At 38.6% G+C, this 18,144-nt stretch overlaps 1 protein-coding gene across 2 annotated transcripts; it reads right to left on the reverse strand.

Annotated features, from left to right (window-relative positions):
- Positions 1 to 4,085: 4,085 nt before the first annotated feature.
- Positions 4,086 to 16,937, reverse strand: LOC127788432 (glutathione S-transferase L3-like). 2 transcript variants are annotated; one of them, XM_052316682.1, is made up of 10 exons: positions 16,798 to 16,937; positions 16,553 to 16,627; positions 7,882 to 7,942; positions 6,541 to 6,627; positions 6,042 to 6,140; positions 5,850 to 5,952; positions 5,671 to 5,747; positions 5,370 to 5,477; positions 4,492 to 4,572; positions 4,086 to 4,399 (listed from the first exon to the last, which is right to left on the reverse strand). In XM_052316682.1, exons 1-10 carry the CDS (start codon positions 16,806 to 16,808, stop codon positions 4,376 to 4,378), a joined length of 726 nt encoding a protein of 241 aa, XP_052172642.1. In that variant the 5' UTR covers positions 16,809 to 16,937; the 3' UTR covers positions 4,086 to 4,375. The 2 variants fall into 2 exon arrangements, with proteins under 2 accessions (XP_052172642.1, XP_052172643.1); XM_052316683.1 differs by lacking the exons at positions 16,553 to 16,627; positions 16,798 to 16,937 and adding an exon at positions 8,437 to 9,601.
- Positions 16,938 to 18,144: the final 1,207 nt, after the last annotated feature.

Raw genomic sequence — 18,144 nt, forward strand, 5'->3', positions numbered from 1 at the left:
ACTTGATTGATGCAGGAATAAAATAAAAGATAATATTAAAAATTATGAGTAATGACGATATTATTAATTAAGTAATATTTTTTTTATTAAAGTAGAGTAAAAAATAATTTGTCATTCTCTTGCTACTCTATCTAGTACATCAGCCAATAAGAATGCGACAACGATACATAATTGATGATTCATTAGTTATGATTAGAGATGGCAAACGGGCCGGGCCGAGCCAACCCGACCCGCCACCAAGTGGCCCGCGGGCCGGGCCAAATCGGCCTGCTTAAAAATGGGCCAGCAGATTGCTGGCCCTACCCCAACCCTACACGGGCCAGCTCAAATTTTTTTTTTTTTTTTAAACCATTTTTGGCCCAGAGACAGGCGGCATGAGCGAGAGAGGGTGAGGGGCGCGGGTGACAGAAGGCGACTGAGGGGCGAGGGCAGCGAACAAGGGCGAGAGCGAGGGGCACAGGCAAGGGTGAGATAGAGGGCAAGCGAGGGCGAGGGCGAGACGAGGGCGACGACGACGGTGAGCGAGGGCCAGAGTGAGGGGCGAGGGCGAGACAGAGGGCGAGAGCGAGGGGCGCGGGCGAGGGCGAGAGCGAAAGACGAGGCTAAGGGGGGGTTTGTGGCCGATTAGCGGGCCAAGCGGGCCAGCCCGGCCCGCCACCATTTGGCCCGCCGGGCCAAGCGGGCCGGGCCAAATCGGCCCAGCCTTAAATGGGCCAGCAAAATGCTGGCCCTAGCCCGGTCCTGGGTCGGGCCCCAACGAGCCAGCCCGTCGGGCCGAGCCCATTTTGCCATCTCTAGTTATGACTCTTATTATTATTTTAAAATAAATAATAATATTTTTAGATAGAAAAATATTATTGGTATATCTTTGTGTACACATTGGATTACACAAAGGTATATCAATGACAAAAAAGTCTCTCATGAGGCACATGAAGGTGAGGGGTATTTTGGTCATAATACCCCTTGTATAGCTCAAGATGTACAAAAATAATGTACATCTAGTATGATTCTTTTAGATAAGAACATGAGTCATATTATTTGTACATCATTTATGTACACTTTGAACTACATAATATACATACATGACATAAATACCCCTCACCTCACCGCTTTGGGTGAAGGCATTTTAGACATTGGTATATCATTGTGTAGCCTAAGATGGACACAATGATATACCAGTAACATTTTCCTAAAAACATTGCATCATTCGAGACAAGAAATTTGTGATGATGGTTTTTGGAACCGACCACCACGTGCCACCTCTGCGACTGGACCTCGAGAATGGAACCTCGGACTTGGGGATGTCGGACCTCAGGTGTAGAACCTGCAAGACAATGGAGGGCCGGGGCTTGGATCCCCCGGGGTGGACTCTGACACTCAAATCAGTAGAGTAAATGCAAGTAGTAGTAAATGACAGAGCTGTAGAGCTTGGGTATACCTGGCAAGAGTCCTTGTCTTTTATAGGCGAACCCGTTTTGGGGTATCCGAGATGAGTGGGCACGACTCCGGAGAATTTCGGTCAAGTTGGAACGGGCCTTGCGGTTCGGCCCGGATTTCTTGGGCTCCGCTCTAGAGTGTTGACTGGCCACGTGTCGGTCTCTCAAGTGATCCACGTGGCAAGTGAGACTATCAGCGCGTAAGGGTATTCTAGTAATTTCAGTTAGTGCCACATCAATTTTCATTTTGCCCCTCCCACGCTTCCTTCAAGGGAGAGGCAAGCTGAGAAAAAATTTTAAGCCCATTTATTTATGAAAAATATTTTTCGTTCTTCATTTAGTTTTATTTTTGTTTATGTATTTTATTTTTTATAAAAAATACATTCACTTGTGCTAAATATGGAGCTAGTTCTAAATTTCAAAAAATGAAAGAACATTTTCAAAATAAAAAAGTTTTATATTTCAACCAAAACTAAAAATAAACTAACAATGATTTATCTTTAACTTTTATTTTTTTGTTATTTTGTTGCAAAAATATTTATTGCATTTTTATCAAGTAAATAATAACTTCAATTGATTCGAAATGGCTTCTATAAAGAAAATTTAGTAATATCTGAATATGGATATTTGATCATGAATTGGATGTTTTTTACAAAACAAATTGTCAATACAACCCAAAATTAAGTTGAAACAAATGGAAGAGGAGAGGCCAGAGGTGGATGGAGGAAGAAGAGGATGGCAATGATCCGCAACGCACAATAATAGTGGACGATGAAGAAAGAAACAATGCTTGGCTTTGCAACGAAGGAAGAGCGAAAGAAGACTCTACGAGTAATTTTTTATAAGAAGAAGAAAAAATGAAGAAAGACTGAGAGAGTTTTTTTTGGAGAGTTTGTTGTCAAATTTGAACTCCATCTTGTCCGGAGAAAAACTTGGGAAAATTTTTGAAAAACTTGATAAGCTTTTAACAAAGGAAACATCTTGGATTTCCATACAAATTTGAAATTTTCTAATTTGGAAAAAAAATAAATTGTTTAAAGATAAAGTCATGTAAAGTTCAAGGGATAAGTAAATATGATTTTAATGATAATAAAAATATTTTATTATTTAAATAAAATTTATAAACTACTTATGTTGAAAATATAAATGTTTTTTGTATCTATGTATATCTTATATGATTGATAATTAAGTTTAAAGTCAATTAAAGTGAGAGAGAATGTTTAAATATTGATCTAGAATATTCTTCGATTGATCGAAATTAGCTAGAATATTGATCTCATGTCTTAAGTCGACCTAATCTTCGATTGAAATTGTATTTTTGGTTACTGGACAACTCCGATCCACCAAAGTTGTGCCTTCGGTCAACCGAAATTGATCCGTCATTGTTGATTATCCCAGATTTCTTGATATGTTGTTATTGCACACCAAGAGTATATTTTTATATATGTTTTATTATTGTTCTCAAAGTCATAGTTTGATTTTCTCTTAAAATTTTGCCTTTTGAAAATGTTGTTCGCTTAGCATTCATTTTTTACTTTTTATGCAAATGATTCTTTGGTGTGTTTAAGATTTCAACATATGCTAACTAGAGCTAAAAAAGAATGAAGAATTTTTTGTATTTCAAAATATTGTTTATCTCTCTATTTGTAATAGCTAATTTTCTAAAAATGTGTATAAATACAAGGTGAGTACGAAAGCTAAATAGATAGAATAAACTTAATAAAACATTCAAACAAGAGTGAGAATGTTAAGTATTGGAAGTGTGCTGGCTAATAGAATCTTCAACCATTGGTGACTTGTTTGAGATTGTCTTTGATTATAAATTTATTATTTTTACACACTTGTTGGGTGAAAAAATTATATCTGCTAGTAATATGCTAATTATTTTTGCTTAGACAAACAATTGTACGTTGATTCTAACTCCAATTAAAAACTAATCTTAATTTTTCTTAATAAAAATTCAAGTTAAATCTTGAGAGGTTTAACCTAAATCTTGAAATAAAAGAGTAGGCTCTTTAAATTTGAATCTTTACAAAAATTCTCTTATTAATTGTGATTGCTTGATTTTATTATGTTTATTTATTCTACAATATCTACTTGTTAATATCATAAATTTAAGAGTTTAAATTATTATTTTTTAAAATACTCAATTCACCTCCCTCTTATATAAATGATCAATTTACATGATCCCGTAACAGTAGGAAAGGTCTATGTTATTTTTAAAAAGCACAGAAGTGATAATTGTTCTTTTAGTGAACTTTACCTTTATATTTATATAATATAAACTGTGACATTATTATCTTCTACATATACATTTTTAAACCAGTGGTTCAACCAATGAACCAGCATGTAAATCTATTGGTCGCCCATTTGAGTTTTAATAACTAGGCTTGTAATTGTTATAAAAGAAAAAAAGAAAGAACTATGCTTGTAAATGGATCACATTTTTTGAAGGTTTATTTTCAAACATTAAAAAAAACAGAGATTTAGCTCAAATACACCACTCCGAAGTCCAAAACAATAGGTTCAAATTCTAACACGCTAAGAAGCAAATCAAGAAAACCTCAAACTTAGGTTATGGCACGGGTAAGAAGTTACAGATAACACGTTTGGTTTACTAGAGTTCAAAACTTAACAGGGACGAAGCCATACAGAATTTTGTATGTTTATTTCATACTCATGATCTGTGAATTATTCCACATCTTTAGTGAATTTATCCAGTGCACATCCCAAGATATAATCGTCCCAAGTTAAGGGTAAACAAAGAAAGAAAACACGGATTAACACACTTGCATTAGTTCAGACAAGCCAGACAGGGAGACATTGGCAATAGGCATTAAGCCCTCTTATTTAGCCCGTAGCTCTACCAGTTTTAAAGTTCAGATAATGATATAACAAGCACCAAGCTTACTCTTTATTTTACTCGTAGCTCTTAACTTCTAAAGAGGTGTTCGGTGCTGACTCTGCAAGTGAAGATATAGATTGCAAGTGTCATCAATCATGTTAGGAAAAACCAACTGCCTCTGCAATTTTGTTGGGGGAAATGAAGAATTACCAGATATTTGCTCTTGTAGCGTCTAACAAGCTCATTTGGATCATATTTTGTCTCCTTATAAGCATCGATCTTGTTCATCTCCTGTGCAAGGACCCAAGAAGATGAAATTTTGTCATTCTGAGGCAAAATAATTTCATTCTATTGATCAAGGCAATGCATCAAAAAGCAACCAAACCATTGAGGCCAGGGATGGCAAAGGATCGCCCCTACCTTGCTTAAGTTAAACTGGTTAAGCGACTCATGTAATGGTTGCATACCTAGCACTCACAAGAGACTCAGCATTGTAATAAATTTTAATCTTAAGTATTGGTTTTATTAATAAAATACAAGCCTTAATCCTATTATGTTGGATCGACTATACGGATTATAACTAGTCAATCATCTTTATTTATGACCATATCTTACTATAAGCCCAATATGATCCATATTATGCATACAAGTTTCCCACAATTTTTGCTATCTTCCTCTACCTCTTTAGCTACAAGCTTATTCCACTCCATCCATTCTCCTCAACTCAGGTTCAAGGAAAGACATTTTTTATATTTAAATCTGTTTGAAACTCACATCAAGTTTTTCTAATATACCATAATCCCGTTATTATCCCCATATATAATCCACCGGACTTGTTCTACCAAGGTTGGAGTTGGTAGAGGACCCATATCCTTGGGTCAAATTTGTATATGGTCTATACCCTGAGCTGAGCCTAGACCCTTCCTGGTTTTTCCACTTAAGACACATTTTAAACCAGCCAAGGAAGATGGTCTAGGCATCTATATACAAAATTGATGTAAGTGCAAGATGAAAGAAAATGCAGCTGATTGTTCAAGAAGGAAGATTTTATATCTGCATCCAAGAAAGCGTTTAGTTCATTAACTCACTTCAATCCATAATGCTAGCTTAGGCCGTCCTGCCACGATGTCATACTTCCATACATCTTGTAAGAAAAGTTGAAACCTTTCAAGGAATGGAGCATATGCCACATCCACCTATACATCACAAATGTGATCATACAAACAGAAGACAATATCAAAATAAGCGATGAAATTGAGAAGCTATGTCAAGACATGGTGAAAAGTTTTTTAAAACAAGTTATCCACTTAACATAATGGAAAAAACTGATGGACGAGGCTGCACCAAGTTCTACAAAAGGCAGCATTATAGAAAATGGACAAGACGAACCAGACTAAACTGGCCAAGTAAGAAAGGTCCATCATCATATTTGTGAAGAGCAGTTTCAAGGTAATCAAAAGCACTACCTGATTCAGAAGTTACAGAAGTAGGTAAGTTTCAGTAAAAGGACAAATTACATTAGGCAAAACATGATAATCCACCCCAAATGCAGAAGTTTAAGGTCTCACCAACTTCTTTCACCGAATCTCCTTTAAAAAAAGCAAAAATGATTCCATTGAATTTGCCACTGTAGGATAACAACTCTTCAGCAAACTGCCGTTTGCCAGGATCCTAAAATATTGACACATTACTACTCATCAGGGAGCAGGGGAGGGACAGAGAGCAGGCAGGAGGGGTAAAAATTCACTTCCACAACTTACATTGGGTAAAAGTGCAGGCCCTTCAAAGTTGTCGTTCAAATATTGAAGTAAATCTAGACTCTCTCCAATCACTCTGTTCTTGTGCTCCAGTGATGGCACCTAAAAGAACAATAAAAACTGCATTACTGAACAACAAAGGAGGATAATTCTCAATTAGGTAAATATACTAAAGGCAATCTCCAAATAATGATTGTGGACTTCTTTTTGAATGTATAACAGGCATCACACACTAGACCAATAGGTTGTAGATGACATCCTGAAAGTATTTCTGGCTTCGCCTGATTTTATTTAACATAGCTAAAGGTCAAGTCCCAAAAAAGTCATGGAATAAGACTTCGCGCCATTGCTTTCGTTACTGCAGTTATCATGGAAATTTGGTTGTGTACTCAACAATACCATATTCATATTCATCTTTAGTAGTTCTGGCACAAGTGATAAATTTCAATACTTGAATGAACAGACTATATTTCAATACTTAGATAGGGGAAAAAAAAAGAACCTTATTTTCTGGGTAAACTTTCTCTTTGTACCAAGTGGGCCTGTTTTCAAGGTCAATAGGAACCAATTTGATCTTGTCTTGTAAACCCTGCATCTCAAATATTGTAGAGAATAAGCCAAACAAACAGGGGAAATAAAATCATAATACATGTAAAAGTTCAAAATTTAAATTAAATTTCACATAGTGAAATAATATCTTTTTCTCATCATAACTTCTGAAAATTTTAATTCTCTGCAAAGTTTGATGAACACAACAATCTTGTTAATTGAGCAGGCATGTCCAATAATTTATGCATGATATGCTCTTAAGAGACAGGATAAAGGAATAAAGTTCACTAATTAGAAAAATATCTATCTACAAAGGGCATTATGAAGTGACATTTGACATCTAAAGGTTAGGATATATAGTGTAGTTTGCTCTCTTGGGTTCTTGAAAAATAATTTAATGTCTAAAAGTCAGTACCAAAAAAGGAGGAAAGATGATAAAAAAAGAAGCCCAAGAATTCAATGGTGAAGAATAAGTTATTTTTAGGGAAGAAAAATGTGGAGAAAGAGATTGGATTGGGAAAGGTGAAGCTAATCTAATGTTGATTGAGAAGACTACTAGTATCCAAACCATGAGAAATACAGTTTAAGGAGAATTGAAATAAAAAAGCCTCAAACCAGAAAGAGTTATGGTGATGGAGCAAGGAGGTACAAGAAAAAATCAAGACTAAGAGAGCTCAATATAACAGTACACACATGCTACAATGAGGAAAAAAAAAAAGGCATCCCCAGAGCATGAAGCTCCCAGCTTTGCAAGTATCATAATGAAAAAAATATATCATATTTTGGCTAAAAGGAAGTTTAGAAAAGCATGCTTGAGCTCGTTTTAAGTGCAGAGTGCAGCAGCTTGGGGCATCTCTTGTGTGAAGCTCAGTGACTTTAGTTGAGCACAATTAAAGCGTGCTTATGTTACTAAGTCCCTTAAGCACGCTTTGGATGCATGTTGTCTGACTCTCAAGGTGACAATGTAATATCCCAATTCTATACATAGACACAGCATACTTGATTCTTTATCGAGTACATAAAGGTAGAACAACAACATATCAAGCCTCTATCCCATTAGGTGAAAGAAGAACCTAAAGGTAATGTTAACAAAAAATAAATTTCATGCAAAACATGCAACCAGGGTATTATAAAATTTTTATCCACTTACAGGAAGCCATAAATCTAGAACCATCCATTATGACCACTAAAAATACACAAATTTTGTAAGAATTATCATTTTTTTAGGCATAAATATTAAGAATTGCATGAAAAAACCCAATATCTAAGAGGGCGTGGCGAGGAAGGAACATACCTTATAGTTCCTGGCAATCCAAACTCGTTGTGCGAAGGGGCACACGTAACTGATATACAACCTAGGTAATAAAAAGAACACTTTTAGTTAAGCTAAATAATGTATGAACACCGAAAGAAAAAATCAACCCTAAGCCCACTCAAATGTCACGACCCTAGTGGAGTAGTATGTAATATTGTAAAATGTAGGGTTTAATGGGGAAATAAAGGAGCTAACAGTATGCTATAAACGGTTAAACCGTTGGGTAGTTAGAGTTGTTGAGATAGATAGAGGTCTTATAAAGCATAGACCTACGGCACACTTGAGGGTATCTTGGAAGTTAATAAACAGTTCTCTCTCTTTCTTGATTCTCTCTTTCTCTCTTCTATCTGTTATTCTCTTTCTTTCTATCATTTCTTACGTCCTATTCTACCAAATTGCAAGCCCTAATCCCAGGGCTTGACAAAGTGGTTCAGAGCCGATCGGTCCGACGGTGGGTAGTAGCGACAATAGCGGAAGAAACAAGCGTAGACTAGTGCGGGTGAGGATCACGAAGCAATGGCAGAAGGAACGCACCTGAGATAATTGGAGGTCAGATTGGAAACCATGGAATTTGGCATGAATAACACCCAGGAGGTACTGGCCAAACGAGGGAAGAATTGACGAAATTGAAGGAGCTCATGCAAGCAACCGCGGAAAAGCAACAAGAAATGGTGGAAAGATGCCAAGAATCGGTTCAAAAGTGTCAAGAAACAGTGGAACAACAAGGGCAGAAGATCAACAGTATGTTAAATATGCTGGCCTCTTTGCCCCAGTTCCGGTTATCACCGACATTCCCACCGAGACAAACATTAACACCAATCTTGCTGCATTGCGGCGATCAATTGAGCGCGGAAGGAGCCATGGAAGAGGCGAAGCAGCATCTACTTCAAGAAAACGCGGGAAGAATTGGGCAACCGATGTCGCACGGCCATGCACCTACGCCAAAGCTGGAAATACCACCGTTCAAGGGAAAGAGTCCAAGGTGGTGGCTAAGGCAGTGTGAACGATTCTTCCAGCTCTACCAGACGATGGAAGACTAGAAAGTAACTCTAATGGAAGCCTACTTGAACGAAGTAGCAGATTCTTGGTACCAAGGGTGGGTCCAAGATGGAGGGCTGCAAGAGGGGTGGAGAGCTTTTGCAGATGGCCTTTGCAAACGTTTCAAAGAGAAGAAGATGACGGACATGATTGAAGAACTTAGTAAATTAAAACAAGAAGGTACTGTAATGGAGTACCTTGCTCGTTTTGAAGAATTGAGATCCTCGGTATGTATGATTCAACCTGGACTTACCGATCAGTATGTAGTATCAATTTTCATGAGTGGGTTGAAGGAGGAGCTACGGCCCATGGTAAAGATGATGACTCCAACAACAGTGGGTCAGGCGACGGAAAAGGCTAGGCTTCAAGAAATGACCTTGGAAGCCACTTTCAAGAAACATAAAGTTCCTTACAAGCCAAGTATATTGGCCGGAAAGTACGGGGGAGGAAGTTCTAGACCATTAATAACATAGCCTAATCAAGCAACGGCCAAACCAATAGTAAACATCAATGGAGGAAAAGGCAGTTTGATGGAACAAAGGAGGCAACTGGGTGTGGTGACAAATATGGGCTGGGTCATTAGTGCAAAAGATAACTGATGAAGATAGAAGGCATGAGCAAAAAGGAAGAAATGGAAGAGGAAGCATAACAAGATACAAGAAGTGGCAGAAAGAAAAGCATTGCAAGATGCCGAGGAAGAAGTGCAGAGGGAGGAAGGAGGAGAGATCTCCTTTCATGCGTTAAAAGGCAACTCGATGGGGACAGATAATCAAAGTTAGGGGTTAGGTGGGAAAAAGAAAGCTAATGGTGTTGATCGATAATGGAAGCACCCATAGCTTCCTTAGCAAAGCAACTGCTGCAGACCTAAAGTGGCCTTTGATAGCAACAACTCCTTTGTCTGTTACTGTAGCTAATGGCAGTCGAATGTTCAGTCACTACAAATGTGTGGGATTCACATGGATTATGCAAGGGCAAGAATTTGTGGCAGATCTCAGAATTCTAGAATTGGGGGGGGGGGGGGTGTTCTTGGTGTAAACTAGATGAGGACAGTGAGTCCCCTTACATTTGACTTCAATAAATTGGAAGTCACAATAGAAATTGAAGGAAAGAAGTTGACCTTAATGGGCAGCCTAGAGCAAGGAGAATGCAAGCTCATTGACAGAAAAAGGCTGCAGAAGATGATGGGAAAGAAATAGGGGCAAATAGCATAGCTCTATTCTATAAGAGTTGTAGAATCGGAAGATAACAATCAGCCCAAGGAAGGAGCACCACTTACAGACTCATTGAAGATACAAATCGCAAAGAAAGTACAAAATCTGGATAGCTTACATTCAATTTTGGTAGAGTTTAAGGATCTATTTGCAGAAACCAATTCCTTGCCTCCCCAAAGACCCTTGGACCATGCAATCCACCTCAAACCTAATTCTATCCCTATTAACATTCGGCTATATAGGTATCCCCCTATCCAGAAAACAGAAATTGAGAAACAAGTAAAAACCATGTTAGACTCAGCCATCATCCAGCCAAGTCAAACTTCCTATGCTTCTCTAATTCTCCTTGTCAAGAAAAAGGATAGAACTTTGAGGTTTTGCATAGACTATAAACAACTCAATTCTAATACAATAAAGAATAAGTTTCCCATACCTTTGATTGATGACTTATTGGATGAGTTGTTTAGTGCAAAAATATTCTCTAAACTAGATCTTAGGTCTGGTTACCACCAAATTTGAATGACACCATCGGACATACCTAAAACTAGGGGTGTGCACGGTGCGGTTTGGCCGATCTGAACTATTTTCAGCAAGCCAAACCGCTAGTACGATTTTCTGATCAAACCAGACCGCGGTCTAGTTTGGGTGCGGCCAAACCGCACCGCATTTGCGGTTTGGTTTGGTGCGGTTTACCGCGGTTTGAAAATAACTATTGACAACATATAATATATTATAAAAATACTAGAAAGAATAATTATATATTATTATAAACTATTATAATCTGTTGGCAATTATAATAGTTATATATTATTATTAACTTATTATATATTATTATAAAAATATAAGGTGATTTTTATAATAATAAGGATTGTAGGGGCTGTTGGGGTGATTTTATAATAATATATTTTTTATATTTTTTTTTTATATTTCCTTGAGCGGTTTGGTTTAAAACCAAACCGCCAACCATACAAACCGCAAACCGTGCGGTTTGTACAACCACCAAACCGTTTTGGACCACACAAAAAAAAAAATCGACTGGTTCGGTTTAGTTTGGTTTGGTTTGGCCGATTTCCACGGTGCACCGGTTTTTTTGAACACCCCTACCTAAAATAGCTTTTAGAACTCATCAAGGCCTCTATGAATTCATTATTATGCCATTTGGCTTAACCAACGCCCCTGCCACCTTTCAAGCATTGATGAACCAAATTTTCTTACCACATTTGAGGAAGTTCATCCTAGTTTTTTTTTTATGACATTCTCATTTATAGTTCCACCTTTGACCAGCACCTATCACATCTTCGGACCGCATTTGAGATCCTTAAATCTCATCAATTGTTTGTTAAGCTTTCCAAATGTACTTTTGCTGCTAAGGAAGTTGAGTATTTGGGTCATATTATCTGTGGTGAAGGGGTGAGGACAAATCCTAAGAAAGTGAAAGCTATGTGCGAGTGGCCTAGACCTAAAACAGTAAAGGAGTTGAGAGGATTTTTGGACTTGACTAGTTATTACAAAAAATTTGTGCAGCACTACGGAATGATCAACAAACCACTCACTGAGCTGCTCAAGAAGGAAGGCTTTCAGTGGAATCCGAAGGCCAAAGCAGCCTTCATTGCCCTCAAGAAGGCTATGCCTATGGCCCCGGTCCTTGCTTTGCCAGATTTTTCTAAGCCTTTTACAGTGGAGACTGATGTGTTTGACTCAGGAATTGGGGTTGTCTTGGTACAGCAAGGGCAACCATTGGCCTTTATAAGCCGAGCCCTTTCTCAAAAACACTTGGGCTTAAGTGTTTATGACAAAGAACTTTTGGCGGTGTTAAAAGCTATTGATAAGTGGCGTCATTACTTAGAAGGCAGTCCATTTGTGATCAAAACGGACCACGAAAGCTTGCATTTTTTAGCGCAACAAAAGTTGCGCATGCATCTCCAGCGAAAGGGAGTTTCAAAACTCATGGGCCTGGATTTTACTATTCAGTACAGAAGGGATAAGGAAAATGTAGTGACCGATGCCATTTCTAGACAAGATGAGAATGCAGTTTACCAATCTATTGTAGCTATAGTGCCGGAGTGGATGACAAATTTGGCAGAAAGCTATGGAAAAATGGAGTTGCTCAAGGAAATATTGGCACAGCTGGTAGTTAATCCTACTGCAGTCCCTAATTATACCTTGGCGAATGGATTGATGAGGTACAAAGGATGGTTGGTGGTAGGAGATGACACTATCCTAAAAGATAAGATTCTTAAAGCCCTGCACTACTCCCCAATAGGCAACCATTCAAGAATTAGTGCCACTTATCAAAAAGTAAAGCAACTCTTCTTTTGGCCGAAACAGAAAATGGAGGTAGTGAAGTTTGTGATGTCATGTACAGTATGCCAGCAATGTAAACACGAACAGGTGCCCTATCCCTATCTACTACAACCTCTAGCCATACCACAACAAACATGGGACAGCATTTTGATGGACTTTGTAAAAGGACTCCCTAAATCAAAAGGTAAGAATGTTGTTATGGTGATAGTCGATCAATTCATGAAGTTTGGGCACTTCCTCAGCTTATCTCATCCATTTACAGCTTGAGAAGTGGCCAGAACATTTTTGGACAGGGTGGCCAGCTTCCATGGGATCCCTAACACCATTATATCGGATAGAGATAAGGTTTTCACAAGTTCATTTTGGCAGGAGTTATTCAAGAAGCTGGGAGTGGGATTATGTATGTCAACAGCCTACCATCCTCAAATGAATGGCCAGTGCAGTATTTGAGGTGTATGTGCTTCAACCACCCCAAGAGTTGGAATAAATGGCTACCATTAGCACAATGGTGGTATAATTCCACTTATCACAATGCCATCAAAAGAAGTCCCTTCGAAGCTATGTTTGGATATAAACCCCCATTACTGCCTACTCTATCAGAATCGCAACCTACTATGGCTGATGTAGAGCAATACTTCCAACAGAGACAACAACTGTTAGGGGTCCTAAAAAGGGAACTAGCTACTGCCCGCAATAGAATGAAGCGGACAGTGGACAAATGACGCAATGAGAGGACTTTTGAGGAAGGAGATCGGGTCTATCTCAAGGTAAGGAGGTTTTTACAGCAACCCTATGTTAGTGTAGGTGCTCTAGACCCAATCAGATTGGGCATGTTGTACACTGACAATTGTAATCATGTTATTATTTGAATAAAGAGTTATTCAAATTCACAAGAAGTCATTCTATTAGTTTCTTGTTATTATTGTAATAACCGAATGAAACTAGATAGAAGTCCATATGATGTATACTGTGAATAATCTATAAAGATGTGAGATGATGCATCACAGTTTATAGACATCATTAAACGTCCCAAGTCGTAGCAATGTCAAGAATGGACATTGACAATTGCGGTAAGACTTGTATGTGCTATGTTTTTGCTATGTGATAGCAATGGCGGTCTCACACCCATAGGCATGGGGATGCCTAGACAAGTACATAGGTGACTAATGTTGGAGAACGTGTCACTGGACATGACTCGCCATTAGAATCCATTTTGGTTATATGTTGATGAAATTCTCATACGAGATGGGTGTAACTAATCCTTGGACCTGAGGTTGTCACGGTCATCTCATAAGAAGACTGGTATGCTTTGACATCGTTTCGATGGGCCTAGACAAAGGCTGCACATGGGCGATCGTTGGGTATATCATGAGGCTTATGGAGATGGGTGCATAGCCAAGATGGGACTCGTCTATCCCTTGATAGAGGATGATGTATCTAAGGCGCCTTCGGTGGATATTCACTTTAAATCCATGGCCATGGTGAAAGAAATCAATAAGGAGTTATTGATTCACTTTCTATTAAGTGAAGATATCCGAAAGACCGAAGAAAACTCATGTGATCATTATCAAGCAACACATCGCCATACTTGAGATCACATAAGATGCATTGACGAGAGGATCGTATTACACGGTAACCATGCTCGTGAAAGGTTATTTGCGGATTATGAATCCTTCTGAATAATTGGGTAGGCATGACGCCTTGCTAGAGGCCAATCTTGTCTTATGTGTTCGTACCTACACATTGCCAACATATTCGGAAGCCTAATGAGTCATACGCAATAGGCACGGTCCTTGGCTTAAACCAGGAGAGTGGACGTATGGTTAAGTGGGACACTTCGGCAAGAAGTTGTGCCGTCGTAGGTTCTCACGGGAAAAGAACCAATAGACATAATGACGTCGATATGACGAGGAGTCGTCATAATGGAAAGAGTTTCCTAAAAATGGCATTTGATTAAATTAGGAAGGAGTTTCTAATTTAATGATTTTCTATTTGTTGGAGTGGCAAATAGGAAATAAAATATTTTTGGGCTTAAGTTAATATTTGGACTAAATTAGATTTGGGCCAAATATTAAATTAAATATTATATTTGGACTAAATTGGATTTGGGCCAAATATTAAAATAAATATTATATTTGGACTAAATTAGATTTGGGCCAAATATTAAATATTATATTTGGACCAAATTAGATTTGGGCCAAATATTAAATAAAATATATTTGGGCTTGAATTAGATTTGGGCCATAATATTTTATTTAACCTATAAAAGGATTGGGCCATTTAATTATATTTCTAGTTGGACTAGAATAAGCCCACTTATGATTCTAATTAAATTAGAATTAATGGGCTAGCCCAATCCATTAGGGTTTTAGAAACCCTAGGATATTTCATTATAAATATCCTTTTATAGGTTGCCCATAATGGTGGTGATTTTTGGTGTCGTTTTTCAAGAGTTGAAAAACGCATTGCCGTTCACTCTTCCCCGTTTCTTTTGGCATCGATTTGAAACGTGGGTGTTCTTTTACCGTCCATACACAAGCCGCGCAAAGGAGAAGGAGCTAGCACTCCTATTCCGCTCTCCTTGCCAACGGACGCGTGCCGCGTATCACGAGTTAGAGGCCGGACGCTTGGACGGCTCGAATCCGCGAACGACTCGATAATCTAAAAGTTAGATTTATTTATTTGTTTGTGAATGATTTGATTTCGACGTTGATCCAATCGCCGGGATCAGGGTAAGGTTCAAAATTTTTGAACTACGCTGCTTGCCCCGTAGCGATCTTGCTTTACTTTCACCCTATACATCCTTACCAGTCTCAAAACTAAGTCCAAAGTATTTTTGACCATATCTAATTGAGGCTAAGGTGGGTCCAGTGGCATATAGGTTGCAGCTATCAGAGGGAGTGAATCAACATCCTGTATTTCATGTATCCTTGCTAAAAAGAGCAAAAGGAGTAGTTGTGTCTGCTGGATAGGACCTACCATCTTCTACAGAAGAGGAAGAAGAGATAATTGAACCATGAGCAGTGCTAGAGAAACGGGTACAATACCAAGGGCAGCTACCCTTAGTTCAAGTGAGGGTGCAGTGGTCTCATTTACCACCGGACAACACCACATGGGAGTATCTCCCAGATCTACTGAAGCAGTTTCCTTGAGCTTTCGACCTTCTTTAACATTCTTGGGACAAGAATGATTTGAAGAGGCAGGGATTGTCACGACCCTAGTGGAGTAGTATGTAATATTGTAAAATGTAGGGTTTAATGGGAAAATAAAAGAGCTAACAATATGCTGTAAATGGTTAAACCGTTGGCTAGTTAGAGTTGTTAAGATAGCTAGAGGTCTTATAAAGCATGGACCTACGGCACACTTGAGGGTATCTTGGAAGTTAATAAACAGTTATCTCTCTTTCTTGATTCTCTCTTTCTCTCTTCTATCTATTGTTCTCTTTCTTTCTATCATTTCTTAAGTCCTATTCTACCGAATTGCAAGCCCTAATCCCAGGGCTTGACATCAAAGAGTTGTTCCTTTAAAGGATTAAGGTTCCAAATAGTAATAACGCCCGCTGCATAGTTAATGGAGTCCCTTTTCCCTCCTAAAACCAGTCCATACTCCATGCCGTATGGTTTCAGTTAAAGCGGTAGATTTACAAAATTATTCCTAACCACTGCCTTTGGGGTTTGGGGCTAGGTCCTCGCATTTCCATGTAAGCATAACTTAAAAACCACAGTTCATGAAAGGACAATTCTTCTCATGTTTGGAAGTAGAGGATTCGAGCTGTGGATATTTCCACGACTTCTATTCTCTCCCCAGGCACTGACGTTGGCATCCATTATTAAATTCGAAATCTTTATCCAACTCCATTGCCATTGTTGACAGTGTCTGTAGAGAGCTGATTTTTCTCTTATAAATTCTCAGCTTCAAAGAGTGGCAACCGTTTACTTTTCTTTTAAAGCAAATTTGAACTGATAATGAGATTAGAACAACGGTAAGATTGCTCTTATTTAATTGTGATTTGAGATTATAGATTAAGTCATAACTTCTTTGTTGTTTGCTTATATATTAGAACATATCTGGGTGCGCGGGTATGAATTCCTGTATACCTGGTAGTGCCATCAAAGATAGAAGGAGGTTCGGACGTAGAGTCGAAAACCGGGGGACGAGATCCTCCGAAGCAGCTGAAATTTCGGAAATACAACAATCAAATCAATATCATCATCCAAAAACGCTACTGAAACCCTGAATCATGGCACATTCGCATATCAAATCATGACTCGCGCGTATACATAGATATACAAATATAGAGAAGCAGAGAAGAAAGAGGAAGGGACAAGTCTTCTTAGCTTACGCGGAAGCCATAATCGTGCGTGAGGAAGCGGGAACAGGATTAGGTGGAGATCCTGACCAAACGCTGAAAGGAAGAACTCATGGTACGTGGCGTCGCAGCGCCTCCACATCCTCCGTTTCAACGTATAAAGTAGATGAGAAATTATATTTGCGGCCGTGGTTTTTTATTTTTTTGGCTCCCCACAACCACCTCTTTTTTTCTTTTTTTTTATTGAACGGTAAAAATTAAGAGTTATGTTATTTGTACATAATAACTTTTACAGATTAATTTATAGGAGGAAGAAATTGACCATTTTACCCCTATATGAATTTAATTAGAGAAATGTTATTTGTACAGAAACTGTTTTACAGAATAGGTTACAGGGGATATATCGCGATATATTCAATATGAGTTGGATCAATTTATCACGAGAAATTAAAAATTGCAAACAGAAGCAGAAGAAGCTCGGCGGCCCTAATTTCTTCCCTAATTTATCTGCTCTACCCTAATTTCTTCCTACCACCGGCGAAATAGAAGGCGGGAGAAGCTCGGCCAAACCATCCTTCTTTGCTGCTCTACTCTTCCAACCATCGTTATTCCTTCTTTGCTGCTATGCTCCTTCAGCCTGTCTGCTCTTCAAGCATTTCCTGGAAAAGTTCCCTTAGAAAATGACTGGAGTTTTTGCCAACTGGTATAATGAACCAAGCTTGTGCTTGTTCCTTCATTTTCCTATTGATTAGTTGAGGTCAAATGAATGATCTATGAGAGCAGAGGAATAAAAGCATTGAATTAATTGGAAATGAAAATCTTAGAATGATCTGATGGCACTTGCAGGCAGATGCTAGCATTATACTTAACTGATTTTCAGCATTATAAGTTTGATTTCCTGATTGCATTAAACCTTAGAATGTTCCACCATTGTGAGCACGGTGTTCGGAGAGGGACGAGCGGGTGGCCAGAGGGTGGGGCTGACGGTGTCGTAAAACGGAGACGCGGATGGGGGGCGATAGTGTCTCTGAGAGGGAGAGCGAGAGGGAGACGCGGGGGGGGGGGGGAGAGAGATGATTTTGGGTCATTTGGGTTTATCACAGAGATGATTTTGGGTCATTTGGGTTTATCACAGAGGCAAAATGGTCATTTCATTATTTCTGTAAACTATCCTGTATGAGTGCTTCTGTACAAATAGCACAACTCATTTAATTATTTTGCCCTTATGTAAAATTTCTCTCTCCCCCCAAAATCTGCCGAACGCCAAATATAGCTTGATATCTCTTCCTCTTTCAGTTTTTCAAGAAGGCCTCTCACTGATCAACACATTTAGCAGTTTTAACTTTTAAATTGCATTATTTTACAGCCTGCATCATTCTA

The sequence above is a fragment of the Diospyros lotus genome, chromosome 13 (genome assembly GCF_014633365.1).
Source record: "Diospyros lotus cultivar Yz01 chromosome 13, ASM1463336v1, whole genome shotgun sequence".
NCBI classification, from domain to species: domain Eukaryota; kingdom Viridiplantae; phylum Streptophyta; class Magnoliopsida; order Ericales; family Ebenaceae; genus Diospyros; species Diospyros lotus.

Bases quoted from the DNA above. Each gene is read 5' to 3' on its own strand.
- LOC127788432 (XM_052316682.1), bottom strand. The intron at 5,953-6,041 runs GTAAGTTGTGGA...TCAATATTTTAG, and splicing joins GGCCTGCACTTTTACCCAAT to GATCCTGGCAAACGGCAGTT. The intron at 4,400-4,491 runs GTAATTCTTCAT...CTTCACTTGCAG, and splicing joins GCTACAAGAGCAAATATCTG to AGTCAGCACCGAACACCTCT.